The sequence below is a fragment of the Aquila chrysaetos genome, chromosome 1 (genome assembly GCF_900496995.4).
Source record: "Aquila chrysaetos chrysaetos chromosome 1, bAquChr1.4, whole genome shotgun sequence".
NCBI lineage: Eukaryota > Metazoa > Chordata > Aves > Accipitriformes > Accipitridae > Aquila > Aquila chrysaetos.
In genome coordinates this window covers 10407898-10424912 of record NC_044004.1, presented here as the reverse complement: position 1 = coordinate 10424912, position 17015 = coordinate 10407898, and the positions used below count along the sequence as shown (strand labels likewise).

Here is a 17015-nt window from a genome sequence, read left to right as displayed (position 1 = left end):
ATTCAGGCTGACTTCATCTTCCTCCACCTCATAACTAGTTTCTGAATGGCTTTTAAGATTAGAATACACCTCCTCATTCTGGGTAAAAAGTGTCATGATTATTAGGACAAAAACTCATTAAGATATACCTACATAAAGTAAAATAATTTCTTTGTGCTCCACCAAAACTTTGGTTTCATTTCAGACTAGCCTTGCAGTTATTCTAAATGACCTTTTGGAATGAAAAGAAATGGATTTTTCCATTAAGTGCATTTGTTAAGAGTCATTTTGGCCTTGACAGTATGTGTGAAAGACTTCTCAGTACCCTCACCATCTCTTCTTAAGGTTCCTCTCAAAACTAGGTTAAGGTCTTGCCTCCTACTAAAATTTCTATTCCGTGGTAAAAGTTGAATGTCAATGGACTAATTCTTTGAACTTCTGGCAGCCAACTTCCTCCTTCACCTTTTTAGGGATACAACATTTGTTGTGGCCATTTCATGAGCCAGGTGATCCAGGTGGTTCCTGCTGAAATCCAGGTGATTATGGCTGATCCTCCATAAACATACTTTCCTTGATAATTGGCTTACTCCAAGTTCTTGACTAGCATAACATCCTAATTTAATCTGAAATAGAAAATTAGCCTATGCTTTTTTTCATAAGCCATATTATTCTTAAGACTGAACCTGAACCACATACTTTACACATCAAGTATATTTTCTTTGTATTTGGAGAAGACAAGATCAAAAGACATAGCTGTGTCTGCAGCTAGGAGATTCAGAGGCATAGCTGTATTTGGAGACAGATGACTGACTATAAGGACTATCAGAGAGGAATTTTCTTCTAGTGCTGAAGAATGCTGCACCAGTGTTCAGGCAATTTAAACTTACACTAGGCACCATGCCATTGCTGATGTTTCAGCACGTGGGGTAAATGTCTTCAACTGAAGATGCTGGTACCCCTCTGTAAGCAAACTGGGATGTTGCATGGAGTTGTCCATTGCACAAATGAACACATACAGTCAGTCACACAGAAGGGAAGTCCACTTAAGAATAAAGATTTTCAATGTATATTGTACCTTTTTTAACCACCTTCCTAAAATAAGGTCAGGGCTTATTCAAATGAGAATGCATAAACCAAATTACAAGAAGTTCTTGCCAGCAAGGAGACATGAAACAAGTGCATAATTTCTGGTGTAATCTGTATTATGCCATTTCAACTGGTGAAATTCAGTCATAGTTTTTACTGAATGTTAACCAGTGTGAACCAGCTCTAAATAGGCTTACATCCTTAAATACAGATGAGATGTAGATTTAAACCCTATGTAGACAGTTTGATTTTTGTGAAAGATTTAACAGTGGTGTATTTCATCTTCACCTAGTGAAGTTCCAAGTTAAGCTAACTGAAAAAGAAGTATATAAAATCTTAGTCATATAAGTTTAAAGAAAGTATAGCGTTATAGTTAACACCACAGAAGTTCATGTGGGCAAGGTTTTATGCATCCATAAAGGAGATTGCATTTGATCTAATTATATTGAATTAAAGATAAATTATAGTTAAACCCGTAGGGGGAAGAATGAGGATCATGGAGAGTTTTTAAAGTAGTTTTAATTAATTTTCTAAATATGTTTACTTTGCAGTTCATAGAAAATTGACATTTCTATAGCTTCCTTCAGTGAAACAAGCCTTCCTCAAGCTGTGATAAGTACTTCTCAACATTAAGTATGTAGCAAATTTTATACCTTAAATAGTATGCACCGATTCATTTTTTTCTTGCAATGCATAGCAAGCCAGAACTTACCCCTAAGATAACAACATACAGTCAGGAAGTTAGACTTTTGTTGAAAATTTTACCAACACACTTACAAATCCAAATTCAGATATATGTGGTTTAACATCTTAAACATTTTAAGAGTTATTTGCCAAATTCTTAGAACCTGATGGAAGAAGCACAGTTTAAGAAAACAGAATTATAAAAAGATTCATTTTCAAATGACTGAAGGCAGCTACTTTGAAAGATATTTTCATATGAGCTACTTTCTTTAAAAAAATATTTTAGTACTGAACAAGAGATTTGGAATACAAGCAACACCCTTCACTACATTGCAAATATTTTACAAAGACATGATTCTTATGGATGACTTCAACTACCCAGACATTTGTTGGAAGAACAATACAGCAGCTCACATGTCATCCATCAAGTTCCTGGAATGTGTAGAGGACTGCTTCCTCATACAAATGTTAGATGTGCCAACCAGGAATGAGGCACTGCTGGACTTGCTACTCACAAACCAAGAAAACCTGCTTTGTAATATCTCGGTTAGTGATAGCCTTGGCTGCAGTGATCACAATATTGTGGCGTTCAGGATCCTGCTGAGCACACTGAAGGTTAGTATTAAGAAGACAAAGGTTTTAGATTTTACAAGAGCAAACTTCAGCTCACTCAGAGCTCAGCTGGGAGGGATTCTGTGGGAAGCTTCCATGGAGGATAAAGGAGCTAGCAAGTGCTGTACATTTTTCAGGAATGCTATCCTGGAAGCACAAAAACAGTTCATCCCCTTTAAAGGTAAGGGAAGTAGGCAGAGCAAGAGACCCCCTTGGCTTAACTGTGAGCTTCTGAGTCTGCTCAAAACCAAAACAGAAGTGTACCAGAAATGGAAAAGCAGATGAATACCCACTGAGAACTACAAGGGCATTGCCAGGGTGTGCAGAGGTGCAGTTAGAAAAGCAAAAGCTCAGCTCGAATTGAGATTGGCCAGAGATGTCAAAAACTACAAGAAAGGGTTCTTCAGGTACATGAACAACAAGCAGAAACAGAAGGAAAACATTGGCCCGCTGTTAAACAGGAGAAGTGAATTAGTTACCAACAACGTTGAAAAGGCAGAGGTTCTCAGCACTTCCTTCACCTCTGGCTTTACCAGCACTCTTGGGCCCCAGGGCTTGGGAACAAAAATTCAGGCTGATGCAAACACAGACCCGACCCACTGGAAGTGAAGGAAGAGTTGGTATGTGAACTATTACAGGAGCTTGACCCCTACAAACTGATGGGCCCTGACGTTATCCACCCGAGGGTGTTAAGCTGGCTGACGTCATTATGAGGCCGCTCTCCATAATCTTTGAGAAGTCATGGAGATCAGGGGATGTCCCAGAAGACTGGAAGAGGGCTAATGGCACCCCCATCTACAAGAAGGGCTTAAAGGACAATCCAGGAAATTACAGGCCCATCAGTCTTCAGTCCCTGGGAACGTTATGGAACAAATCCTTCTGGGAGCTGTCACAAGTCAAATGAAGCACGTGATTGGGAAAAGCCAGCATGGATTCACCAAGGGCAAATCATGCTTGACAAACCTGATCACCTTCTACGATAGAGTAACCTGCTTGGTTGAGGTGGGGCGAGCGGTAGACATTGTCTACCTGGATTTCTCCAAGGCTTTCAACACCGTTTCCCACGCCTCCTTCTAGAGAAACTGATGTCTTATGGCCTAGACAAGTGGTCTGTGCGGTGGGTGGGCAACTAGCTGACAGGCCACACCCCGAGGGTGGTGGTAAATAGCTCCTTTTCAAACTGGCAACCACAAGTCACAAGTGGGGTCCCCAGGGATCGATATTGGGCCTAACGCTGCTTAATATCTTCATAAGTGATCTGGATGATGAGATCAAGTACACGCTAATGAAGTCTGCTGATGATACCAAACTCAGTGGGGAAGCGGACACTTCAGAATGGAGAGCCACCCTGCAGGAAGACCTAGATAGGCTGGAAGAGTGGGCTAACAAGAACCTTATGAAGTTCAACAAGGACAAGTGTAAGGTCTTGCACCTGGGAAAGCATAATCCAGGAGCGCAGCAACAGGCTGGGATCTACCCAGCTGCAGAGCAGCTCTGTGGAAAGGGACCTGGCGGTCCTGGTGGACAACAAACTCAATATGAGTGAACAGTGTGGTGCTGTGACAAAGAAGCCAACAGGATGGTGGGTTGCATCAACAAGGGCATCACCATCAGAGATAAAGAAAACATTATCCCACTCTACTCAGCACTTGTCAGGCCACACCTGGAATACTGCATTCAGTTTTGATCCTCACGATGCAAAAAAGATGTGGACAGGCTGAAGAGGGTCCAGAGAAGGGCCACAAAGATGATCAAAGGACTGGGAAGCCTGCCGTATGAGGAAAGGCTGAGAAAACAGGGTTCGTTCAGCCTTGAGAAAAGAAGGCTTAGGGGAGACCTTATTGCCATGTTCCAGTATTTAAAGGGTGGCTACAAAGAAGGTGGAGACTCCCTTTTTACAAGGAGTCACATGGAAAAGACAAGAGGTAATGGGTACAATTTACTCCTGGGGAGATTCCAACTGGACACAAGAGGAAAATTTTTCACAATGAGAACGATCAGCCATTGTAATAAGCTCCCCAGTGAAGTGGTGGGTTCCCCAACACTGGACACTTTTAAGATTCAGCTGGACAGGGTGCTGGGCCATCTCATCTAGACTGTGCTTTTGCCAAGGAAGGTTGGACCAGATGATCTTTGAGGTCCTTCCAACCCTGTATTCTATGATTCTATGACATAACGTTCAACCAGGAACGAACTGAGATCTTATCTGTAGTAATTAGCTTCAGATAACTGGATGTTGTTCACTGCAGATGACTGGTCTGTCTTTCAAAGAACACACCTGAAATTATTCATCCTTATTAGAAATGTGTTTCAATAAAACACCTTAAATTAAACTGTAGGAGAATGAAAAATTTCCAGCCAGAAAAATTATGCATAGGAACAAAATTTCACCCCCAAAATGGCAAAGTAATTTAAATGTTTCTGTTGGAACACTAAAAAAAAGATCAACAAAAAAGTTTAATGATGTAGTCTCAAGCTTGCACACACAGGAAGTATGCTACCCATAAAATCAGGGGAAATAGATTAGCAATCTAGAGACCAGATGGTTAGTATTTACTTGCTGACATAACACCACCAAATGTTTCTAAATTTCTTTTTCAAATTTGCCTTTCACATTACATTATCAGCATAGAAACTGATCCTACAAACATATAAATACAGAGTTCAATAAATGTATTGGAGTAGTCCTGTTGACTTTAGTACAAGAGACTATTCACAGAACCAGGCTGTCAACTTAGGGAAAGTCTACAGAGTTGTAAACTCTTTTTACCTACACTGAATTGGGCAGATTAAGTCTGGAAAAATAATTTTTAAATTCTGTTTATGTGTTTTTCTGCTGGTTTTGTACTTTGCAAAAGAGATAGCTGTTTACGGAGAAAATTATAAAAGACATTCCATGTCCATAAATATATTGCCTGCTTTTGTGGATAACTGTTAAACTTGGCAAGGCCTGAAATAAACTAAAATCTTAAAATGCTTCTCCAATTTGAAGTCAAGGAGTAAAAAAAAAAAAGTTACAAACTATTTTAACCAGCAAATTGTTAATACCAACATGAGAAAATGCTGTTTAATTATAAAGGGATCCTACTAGAAATTACTTAACCTCTCTAGTTTGTGAAAAATATTTTTGCTTCCAAATATTTGTCCAGAGACTTATTTTTCTCTGGTGGGGAAAAAAATGTCACTACTTGCTGTACCCTATTTAGAACTTGTCTAAGTTATTGGTAGGAGCTGTCTATTCAAAATATACACAATTTCACAAGTGTTAGATCTTCATATTCATAATGTAACTTTTCTCCTTCAACAGTATGTTTTTTCTTCCATTTTCACTTTCCTGTCTTTTAAAATGTTATGTTCCTTCTCGTCCCTGTCATTACTAGCTTCACTGGGAGGCATTTACTTTGCCCCTTTGCCTAACATTTTTTTCCCATCTTTCCTTTCATCACGATCTGCTTCTCCTTAATTGCTTGCATGTTTCTCAATGTCTCATTTTCTCATCTGCTTCCTCAGATTCCTTTTCATTCCATTTTTACATCACTTACAAAGTCACCTGCCTCCAGGCAGCGTATTTCCTCCCCTATTTATTTTTTCCATTTGCACTATCTGTGTGTAATACAGGCGCTTCATTTAGTGAAAGTGATATCATACTGTGTTGACCCCGTTACTGCCCTGAAAATAAGAAATTTGTTTTCCTGTGCTACAGTTTGTTTGTTGATCACACTTCTAGCAGCCATGAGGGAGTTCCTTTAATGTCATAGTTACAATGATAAACTTGAGTAATCCCTGATGTGCTCTCCTTGAATACTTACTACACTCTAAACTCCCTACTCATACGGACACAACAGCAGTGTCTCAGTTTTGCAAAACCAGGAATTCTACCAAGCATTTTAATTCTAGGCAGGTCTTTCAAGTTATAATTTGTCTGAATAGCTCAAATATTCAAATATCTTTATGTGCAGCTAACTGTCCTCTATAGATGAGAAATCTGTGCCTACCTTAAAAAAAAAAAAAAAAAAAAAAAAAAAACACAGAAAAATCACTCAACCTATTCTTTCAGGTAAATGTTCAATCTTTACTAAAACAAATGAAACAAGCAGCAAAAAGAAACTATGGGTAGATAGGGAATTTTCAACCTGTTGTCAAAAAGAGCATTAGAAAAATTCTGTCATACATGAAACTAGTTATATTTGTCTACAGTAGTGCTGTGTTCACTCTCTGAACAAAAACAGGGCTAGAACACATATAATCTGGAAGGATGGGAATAAAGCCTTTTGTTAAAGAGATGAGGTTTTAAAACTGAACTTCTAAATTTAACTACTAAAAAAATGATGTTTTATATAGAAATAAAATCTCACAACCTCCAGAAAACACCACTTCCTTTAATGTAGTTACATAAGACAATGTTCAGAGTCTCATCTAGAATGCTGTATATCATTCTGGTCATTCATCTTTAAAAAGGATGAACTCAAAGAGCAAAATTAACAAAACAGTCATTAGAATAATCCCTACCTTATAAAAGAGTGTTAGTCTTCTGAAGAAGGGCTGCATGGGACATGACCTCTGGCTTTCAAGAGTAAATGCTACAGAAAATGGCAAAATCACAGTGTTGATACAAGAAGAAATTGGTATAAATTGAGCAGGAATAATCCTAGAAGCAGTCTTCTAAACTGCAGTTTACCCATCTCTAATGCAGCTCTTCATATAATTCTGGGGACAAAACACCTAATTCATTTTAAGGTCCACACATTTACAAAAGGGATTATATGACACGGTTGCTTGTGGTAGCAGGCAAGGAATCAGTGGATTTCCTCCATTCCTGTTCCTACAGCTCTGGAGTCACAATTCTCTTAGCATGCAAGGAGAGGGGCTACCTACTCTACGGAACAAGGTTCACATACGCTGCCATTGTTATTGCTCATTAATTGGATTTAATTGCTATAAGGTTCAAGTAGATAATATCAGTAAATATTATTAATTCCTGTGGAGTCAGGGGAGAGTTTCTTTGTATCTTACTGTAAACAAGTTAAAGTGTCAGGAAGCACTACAACATGGATACATCAGCTTACCCAATCTGTTACAGATCTACATTTGGAATGTGCAAAACCATGACAAAGCACAAAACATATATGCCCTCTCTCTTATATGCCTGTATGACAATGCTCTTGCAAGTATTCTGATCGCCTATATAACATTAGGAACAGTCCTGCTTTTCACAGTAGCTCTGCAGGCAGAGATATAATAAGGTTTTATGATTCTCTTCCAGATATGACTAATTCAATTTACATAAACAAAAGTAGTTGGAATTTCACTTTTGCTAAATGTCAGCTATCACCCTATCTTTGCAGACGCTTGCCCTTTTTCCAGTTACCCAATCACTGTAGTAAAGGTGGAGTGAAGGAAAGTTATTTCATTTATACTTCAGCAGCCACCATTTTCTGCTGGTTCAGTCTTCTACTACATTTGCATTATCCTGTTATCATGAATTAAACTCTCTAGGAATGGGCCACATTTACATACTTAATCATTCTTAATCTTCATACCTGCAGGATCTTCTAAGAAACATTTCCACATATTATTACTTTGCTTGGTGAGTATAACCTTTATCCTGGTCACTAAGCATAATTACAGATTAATTGGCTGGGTCTGGGTTTTAAAATAGTTTAGCTAACATTAGCTTAGGTAACAATATGTTAAAATATATAGGAAAATGCAAAAATTCAAAAGCAAAGTTTCAAGAGGGAGCATTATTTAATAGAGGGAATGGAAAATGGCCTGAGTTCCTAGTACTAACATTAATTCCATACTTCTATATCTGAATCTAACCTTCAGTCTTGCAAATACAGTGAAAGCAGGAGAAATATGTTTTTCAAGGAGAATGCAAAAATAAATGGTATATAGGAAATTCAGCAGATGAATTTTTAAATTTATGTAAAAGGTTATTTCAATGTCATATTTCATTGAAGAATGAAACACTTGCTGGAACCTCATCTTAACGACTTAAATACAATCCTTTATGCCTCCGGCTCCCTCTTGTGGTATATCAATGTTGATCTTCCTTACAGACCACACCTTAAAACCTCTAATTGCACACCGAAGCTGTGCCACCAGCAACTACTACTGTAGACGTATTGAATGTTCTTCATGACTTCCATCTCTATATTTTGGGCATCAGTATAGATCTTAGCACTGCAATTAAGAATTTAAAAACTTTGACGGTGGTTATCTCTCCCAGTATTTTTCATTGTCCCAAAGCATACTATCTGCCCAGCAATAATAAATAAGTTTCTTCTTTTTCTTTATTTCATTTGATAGATTATATATATATATATGTATATACACACAATACAATATTTTTCTTTTGTGATAGAGAATAAATGAGAGTTTTCATTGCTGGTTGTTCATTAAGTCAACAGATTCCAGTTAATAATGAAAAAAATTAAACATTTAATATCAAAAGCAACTTCAAGTATCTTCTATACATTTTAGTATTCAGCATATAGTAAGGTGGGTTTGGGGTTTTCTCTTTATATCAAAAGTGTATTTGAATAGACTATTTTTACCCTAATACTTTAGAGTACTATTCATATCAGGCATGGAGTTTAAAATGATGTATCTCATGGTCCCAACTAGCTCTTCACAAGAACCATAGTTCACTTGCACAATCACGGCATATGTTTCAAAACAGGGTTTAATCATCAGCAAAGTCAAGATGCAATTACCATATTTAGAAATGCACTATTTCGTTCTCCTACAACAGGTCAAGCTACAGTCCTTGATGTGAAGCAATATACAACACCACTGTTTGTAAAACAATACCTGACCGAGGCATAAATAGTACTGAAGTTCCCAGAGCTATTCATCCCTTAACCTTTCCATATAAAAATAGTTCAACTTCGGCATATATTGCACTAATTTTATCATACTGGATAGCTCTCGCCCTGCATTATCTGTTCTCTTTGCTTATCTAAGATTACACTAGGGTTTTAATTTCCATGGAAAACCTGGGAATAGGGCAACAGACACACATATGGTGTGCAATAAAGGGATATCTATAATATCAATAGTAATCTCAGAGGCATTCACAAAGGAAACTACACATTAGATTTGGAGATCATTTTTTCCAGTAGATTCATCATTCTCTCTTGTAACTGTAAGCTTTGAACTTGAATGATGTTTTGCTGATCCAGAATCCTGCGCACTTCTCTACAGGTTTCTTCCATAGCTCTACTCAACTTCTTTTGTTCTTCCAACATGGCCTCCATTATTTTTAGCTTCTTCTTTTGGAAGCTGCAGCTTTGCATTTTTCTTTTCTTAACTGGTCTTTCTTCAGCTCTGAAATGTGAATACATGTTAACAATTAAATTTATATTTATTAAAAAAAAAAAAACTATGTTAGAACCTAAAATTCTATACTACATTCTTGGCCAAGCTACAACCTAGTCCTATTTTTAAACCCCTCTGTGTTCTCCAATAAATTCCCTCTCAAGTTCATGCCAAAACATAAGTATTTACCGTATTATTGCATAGTGTTACAGACAGTTTAAAAAAAAAAAGTTTTTAAATCTCATTGTTTTTAATAAGAATTTTCCCTGCACAATACCAGGCTTTTTTTTTTTTTTTTTTTTTTTAATCTTGACGTTTCTTACACATTGAATTTATAAACTGTATTGGGAGAGAGATTTTGCTCATCTGGCCATTAAAACTCCAATTTTAATGCTGCAATAACCATCCCATCCAGAGAAAGCGCTGCACTGTTATGTGTGGTTGTAAGTTACAGCTTGTTTCTTAAAGCATTGCATCAGTAAGGCTGAACCCACTACAGAATACAAGTCTCAGAATTTGCCCTTGCACTGAGACATAATAGTTGCACTGACCACTCATTTATATATTCCATCACAAAACATTATAAACATAAAAGTTTAGCAGGATACAGCTTACAAGATTCCCTCTTTTCTTAGTGGATGAAGGGAAGGCTGTGGATGTCATCTACATGGACTTTAGTAAAGCCTTTGGCACCGTTTCCCACAGCATTCCCCTGGAGAAACTGGCTGCTCATGGCTTGGACCGGCATACTGTTCGCTGGGTAAAAAACTGGCTGGATGGCTGGGCCCAAAGAGTTGTGGTGAATGGAGTTAAATCCAGTTGGCAGCCGGTCACAAGTGGTGTTCCCCAGGGCTCAGTTCTGGGGCCAGTTCTGTTTAGTATCTTTATCGATGATCTGGACGAGGGGATCGAGTGCACCCTCAGCAAGTTTGAGGATGACACCAAGTTGGGAGGGAGGGTCGATCTGCTCGAGGGTAGGAAGGCTCTACAGAGGGATCTGGACAGGCTGGATTGATGGTCTGAGGCCAACTGTATGAAGTTCAACAAGGCCGAGTGCCGGGTCCTGCACTTGGGTCACAACAACCCCATGCAGCGCTACAGGCTTGGGGAAGAGTGGCTGGAAAGCTGCCCTGCAGAAAAGGACCTGGGGGTGCTGGTCGGCAGCCAGCTGAGTACGAGCCGGCAAATGTGTAAGTGTATGACACATCTTAAAAACCTCCAGTTACAGCTGGATCACTTCTTTTCTAACTTAAAAGTGGTAGTCCACGTGTTTGTTCACACTTTTTGTAACTCCAGACTGGAGTGCCCAACATCAAAGTTATCTGATGATGGGTCTTGAAGTCCGTTCACACAAACAGCAATCTCAGTCGTGTTCTGCCAAATGCAGTATCCTTTCTAGGTGAAATGCAATAATGAGATAGCACAATTGTGAGTAGTATGCTATGTCAACATCTTGCAGATTTCAAGGCATCCTTGAATAAGGATAACTTGAACTCTTGAGGAATGTATTTTTATTAATGTGAAGAAGGGGAGTGGGGAGGGAGGTCACTCAGCTGTGGCAGATTTGTATCATAACTTCATTCATGTTCTTATCCTACTTGACAGGCTTTGTGCAACAGTGACTGTGACATTCAGATCTCTCAGCAAGAGAAATAAACAATCCTAAGCACCTGAAAGAATTAATGCAAATATAACAAAAAGATACAAGCCCCTTGACATTTAAGAATGCAATGACCGAAAAAGGGTGAGCTCTACAAAAAGAAACAAGTGGATTAAATTAAAAGCTATTAAAATCTTAGAGAAAAAAAATTTAGAATTGGTCATGAGGGAAACTGTTTGAGCACCGTTTAGTCATTAGAATGTGCTGTCTCCCTGTGCACAGGTAAGAAAGAACAACAATCTTCCTTTGCAGGTGGCACACTAACACGGTGAACAAGACCACTGGCTTTCAGATTATCCAAGAATTTAAAGTTACTTGTACAATTCAAAGGGCTTTATCACTATTACACTACTACGATGATGCTAAGGGAAAGGAAAAGTCATCATTTTTATGCTAAACAAAACTTTGGAAGATATACAAAACAAACTCACCTTTGCAGATCTATCTATCATATCTGACTTTGGGCATTAAATAAATGTGCGTAAAATAAATACATGCTGCTCTGCTCAAACTGTGGGTCAAGCTTGCAGCTGATTACTGAGATTATCACAGCCAGCCAATCCTGCAAGAATGGGTCTTGGCTGACAGCAAATTCTGTTTCTCCCCATTAATTCTAAGGGCCAGAATGATTTGAAATGTGGTTCTCAAAGAAGTCAAGCAAGTGGAAAAGGTCTACAGCAGTCTAAGGAAAGCACTGAATCTGTTATTCCAAGGTTCCCATCACTGCACTCACATTCACAAAGAATGCATGTTTTCTGGGAGGCAGAGCAAGAAACTTTCTGAAATTATGGTATTATTTTAGCCAAAGTCACCTTTTGAATTTAAACTTGTCTTCACAAAGGATTTAAATATTGAAAAGTTGATGGATCTCTATCCTCCTCCCTATACAGTACTAGAAAGTAGCTAGCTGAAATAAGGAAGGACTGGCTCCTAGAGCCACAAGAGGGCTTGCATCTTGTCAAAGTAAGCCCTGGTGAGAATGGTCCTTCATAAGGAATGAGAGAGAAGATCTGAGGCATGTCAATGGTACTGAGCTGCACTGAGTATTGTGTGACCTTCTTGGCAATTGTGGCTGCCATGTGGTTTTTAATTTCAATCAAGACAAAAAAAAAACATGAAAAAAGGACATAGAGTAATTTGGATTGAAAGACCTAAAATAAGCCTTATGTTTAAGAAGAAAAAAAATCTTTGAAGTGTTTTCCTAGAGTCTGTACAGGATTTTATCTGTTTTTCAGTTAAACAACTGTGGTCCATCAAAAACCTGTAAGACATATAACCATATGCCCAAGACAACAACTGTCTTGCACAGCTTCAGAGAGGAAAGAGAAGCAAAATGTGTGATGGTGATGGCAGCTACCTGGGGAACTGTATCAGCAGTTCCTGCAGTCTGCTAATAACTGAGAAAGTACTCACTGACAAGCGCTTGCTCAAAATCAGGTTTCAGCACAGAGAAGTCCCCCTGAAAGCCAGGGCACAAGGATTCTTCAAGGTCTCCTAAGTACCCTCTATGTTTGTTTACAATTAACAAACATGACTTGGTAATTAGACAGCCTTCATTGGAAAGAATTTCAGACACCCCTAGCTTTGGTGGTGTTCCCAATCTCCTTTTCTCTCCAGCCATAGTGACTATCAATGAGAGGGTTTTGTGATCACTCACAAGTCCATAGTAAGGACTTGGAATTTACAATCCTCTCTTATTTCAGAATAGCTCTTGAAGGAGAGCTCTTGAGAAGGGGTCTACAAAAGAAGGACCTAAAGAATCTAATTTACAACTAAAGAACCCTCAGCAACATGAAACAAAGTAAAATGTCCAGTGATGCCTGAAGGAGTTATATGAATACTGAAGCGTTTCCTCAGATATTTAGCCATCTTTCTTGAGAAGTTTTAGGTCTCCTAGGTAGCACACCAGAGAGACCTCTCCAGTGTCAGTAACTTTTTATAACAGAAAGTCGAGAGGGAAGCAGGGATAGGAATATGTGTTCAGCACTGTGTAGCCCACCAGCATCAGTACCCTCAAATAGTTTCAGCTAGGAGTATGTGTAGTTTGGCAATCTATAGGCATGAGCATAAGAAATGATCAATGTTTGCTGCAGCAAACACCAGTCGGTTCTTGTTGCCAATTCTCCACGTTGCATTCCTGTGCAGCCAACATGTCTGTGACAGTAGGGGTGCAACGGATCCTGACAGCATCCACAGCCTCTGCCAAAGAAGCATCTCCACTGTTTGCCAAGCCTAGTCTGCCCAGTCTCTGAAGGTAGATTTTGAGATCTGGAGGAAAGAGGGGTTTAGGAAATCCAGGACCTCAAATACAAAATCTGCTGATACTCTCAGGCCTTCACAGTGTCTACGGCAGGGAGCCTCTAAAAGAATTGGCACTGGTATTCCCCTGACCGCACAAATGAAGTGTGGAGGAGCTCTGGCATTGGGACTGTGTTCCAAGCAGACGCTTGCAAAGCTATTTCCACACTGTGCTCTAGAACAGACGGGCAGGGTTCAAAGGAAGCAAACCAAGGGAAAGAAAATGTTCCATCTCATCTAGGAGGCCGAGCAGAAATGACAGTGTTTATTGGGGACCAGGGTGAACAAAGCAAAACCTCCAGATATAATTAGACAAGATATTAGGCAAGTCTCAAATGCATTTGCTGCCTACCTATCTAAGATTGATTTAATTCACTGTTCAATTAGAAGTTCCTTGATTGATTGCCTGCACTCACCCAATAAGGCCCAATTTCAGGGATGTGTGTGAATAATAAATGAAGCAGGAGTTGAATACAAAGAGTTATCTGTCTACCAAAATGTTTTACCCCCACAAAACCACTAAAACAATTCTTCCTTTCTGACTAGTTCATGGCAAATGGGTCTCCAGTACCATTGGTTTCTGGAATTTACAGCTTTCAACAGCTAAGGGCTATTTCTGGCTTGTTTGTGCTTTTTTTAGCTATGTACAAATCTGAGTGGACCTCCATAACCCATGTCTTTATGGAAAACAATTAACAATGATCTGGAAATGTCACATTAATTTTAGAGATGGCACAAAGATCTTCAGAGTTTGAGGACTGAGGATCGAGCAACCTGGATCTCCTGGTAAACTTGGCTCATTCAAATACAGCCAGATGCATTCAGGAATTAATGAGGCTCATCCTTGAAATCAAGTATAGAAAAGAACCACAAAAATGGCTTGGAGCCTGGGCAAAGCATCTTGCTATGATAACAAGTCTGCATAATGAGTTAAGATGCACTACATAATGCGCATAGCCTAAAGCTCAAACTTCTTTGTAGATGCTGCCCATTCAGATTTTAAATAGCCATGGCATAATTTTAGAAAGATTAAAGGCTTTGCCAAAACTGTTATTTCCTGAATTAGCAACCTCGCCAAGTTTTAATGCACTTCTATTAAACAATTCATATCTTAGCTAATTCATGTTACCAATTCTTACTCTTTCTCCTTATGTAAACCTTCTGTACCAAATTATTTAATCTACATTTAAAAATTAAAGAATACCAAAGATGGTGTGATCATGGTACACAACTACCTTGAGGCAAAAAGTGAAAAATGCTGAAAGGGTCTCCAATATAGTGAAACGAAAAATAAATAGAAGTAACATCTGACATTTTAATCACTATATTCACATTAGAAACAAGACACTGGTTTAAGCAAAGGATTGATCACTAGAACAGAACCCCATAGGGATGACTGAATTCTCCATCTTCTGAATATATCAGATCTAGACTGAATATCTAGTAAAAATTTCCAAGAGTCAAACGAATCATAGAAGCAAAGAAGTGGAGGACAACAGAGACATGGGGCTCCTGAGTGCAGTAGTCCTCTGCTGAAAGGAAGCATGTCACAGAACACCCTCCATAACATTTCTGGGCTCCACACCAAAATAACTGAATTCAAATACATGGATGGTATTTAACAAGAAGTCAGAGTAGATGACATGGTGGTTTTATTATGATCTATTAATCTGTGAAAGTAACTCTTTCACCCCCATTTTTAGTACAATAGAAAAGGCAGAACAGATGAAGTCTGAATCACATTCGCAGTCTGTATAATTATGTTCTGTCATTACTTTAACAATGAAAATAAAGACTATAAACTAGTCCACAGGGTGAAAAAACACTGTTTTCAGTTAGATAAAAAGTCATTTATAGTGTCAGGAATTTTGATTTTAAAAGTTTAAGCTGCAGTACAAGACTCCGCCACATTGCATTATATTATCTGACCATAATAGAATAATTCTCTTATTGTCAGATGTTTTATGGACATTGCAGTAAAATACAAGCTTTGTTGAAGCCCAGGAACAGTGTTAGAACAACACTAAACTAAACTAAAGCAGGAGCCCCACTAAAGGGAAATAGGGATTCCAAATATTTTCCTCATCTGGAAATTGCAACAAAAATAAAAACTAATTTTATCCCACATTAATTGTGTTATCACTACCTAGCAAAATTTGTTTTTTTGTAAGAAGGTCCCAAACACAAAGAAATTCAAATAAAATGCAAAGAAACCCAGTTTCAGCTATTTTTAGCTTAAGAGTATGTATGTATTGATTGAACTATAAATCTTGGCATCTTTCTCTATCATGAAAGCTAAACATTAAAATCAATAAATTTTTTTATGTTGTAATTTATATAGCCAAGTATCCTCCTGCTATGTTCAAGGATACTGTGGAAAATACAAAGCTGACACTCAAAAGCTGTGTTTGAGAGTTTAAGGGAATAACAGTAAAGTTTTCAGAAGTTTAAAAATTGACTTAAAAAAAGTACTGCTTGAGGTTTTTTCCACTATCTATTGTTGCCATAACATTATAATTTTTATTGCTGAAGAAAAAAATCCCATAGCGTAAGCTTACTTTACATACTTGACTGATCTGTGTATAGTCTGCTTCACAGGAAAAAAAGGAATATACAGTTGTAAAATATACAGCTGTAAAATGCATCTATATTTTACATATAGATATGTGCATATATTTTTCAAAATGTTTCAAAATAATTGTTTTGCATAGCCATAAAGTACAAAAATCAAGAGAGAAATTGAGGACCTGAAATGTTCTTTTAATTTCGAATCCCAGTCTTGTCTTTAGCTCCTTTTTTGAGTCTGTTAGATCAACTGTGTACTGTTTAGAGGCAAAGGCATTTACAAAAAAGCCAAGATGGACCCAAATTTTGTATGCTAATTCTTTTCTCTCTTGTTGGCTATTTCAAAGTGTTTTTCAAATACAGGATGACACACTAATTGCTTACGCTGAAAATTGCTTCTCAGTTCATAATTTTCCATTAGTAACTCTAAAAGAATTATCTTCCTTGTCTTACCATGGCAGCTGTAAGTGATTTTAACCCATCTGATATCATTAGCAAGCACTGTATTTCCTTCTGGCCAAGAAAGGGTTCCCTACCCTTCTCTCATTCATCAGGCTAAACTAAACAGGTCAAAGCTGTACAAGCTTTTCAAAACCTCCTATGACTATTGGAATACCACTTTTCCTCCTCCCAGATATGTGTCCCATTAATACCACAAGTGCCTTCTAATTTTTAATCCGATCACAATGCTCACCTGAAATGTTATGCTAATCTCTCAAGTGGTATCTACTGCTCAACTTTTTCTTTTTTTTAAACACAGCAGAACTGTATTTTAGCTTGTGAGTATGTACATATCTTGCTGTTAAAT

General features: G+C 38.1%; 1 protein-coding gene across 5 annotated transcripts in view; it reads right to left on the bottom strand.

Moving 5' to 3' along the window:
* Window positions 1-6720: 6720 nt before the first annotated feature.
* The window catches only part of MSANTD1 (Myb/SANT DNA binding domain containing 1), a 48533-nt gene continuing 38238 nt past the window's right edge, over window positions 6721-17015 (bottom strand). For all 5 annotated transcript variants that reach the window (XM_030027987.1, XM_030027996.2, XM_030027980.1 and 2 more), the window contains one exon: window positions 6721-9693. In XM_030027987.1, the coding sequence (XP_029883847.1) occupies window positions 9453-9693 (241 nt within the window). In that variant the 3' untranslated portion in view covers window positions 6721-9452. The remainder of the gene's footprint in view (window positions 9694-17015) is intronic.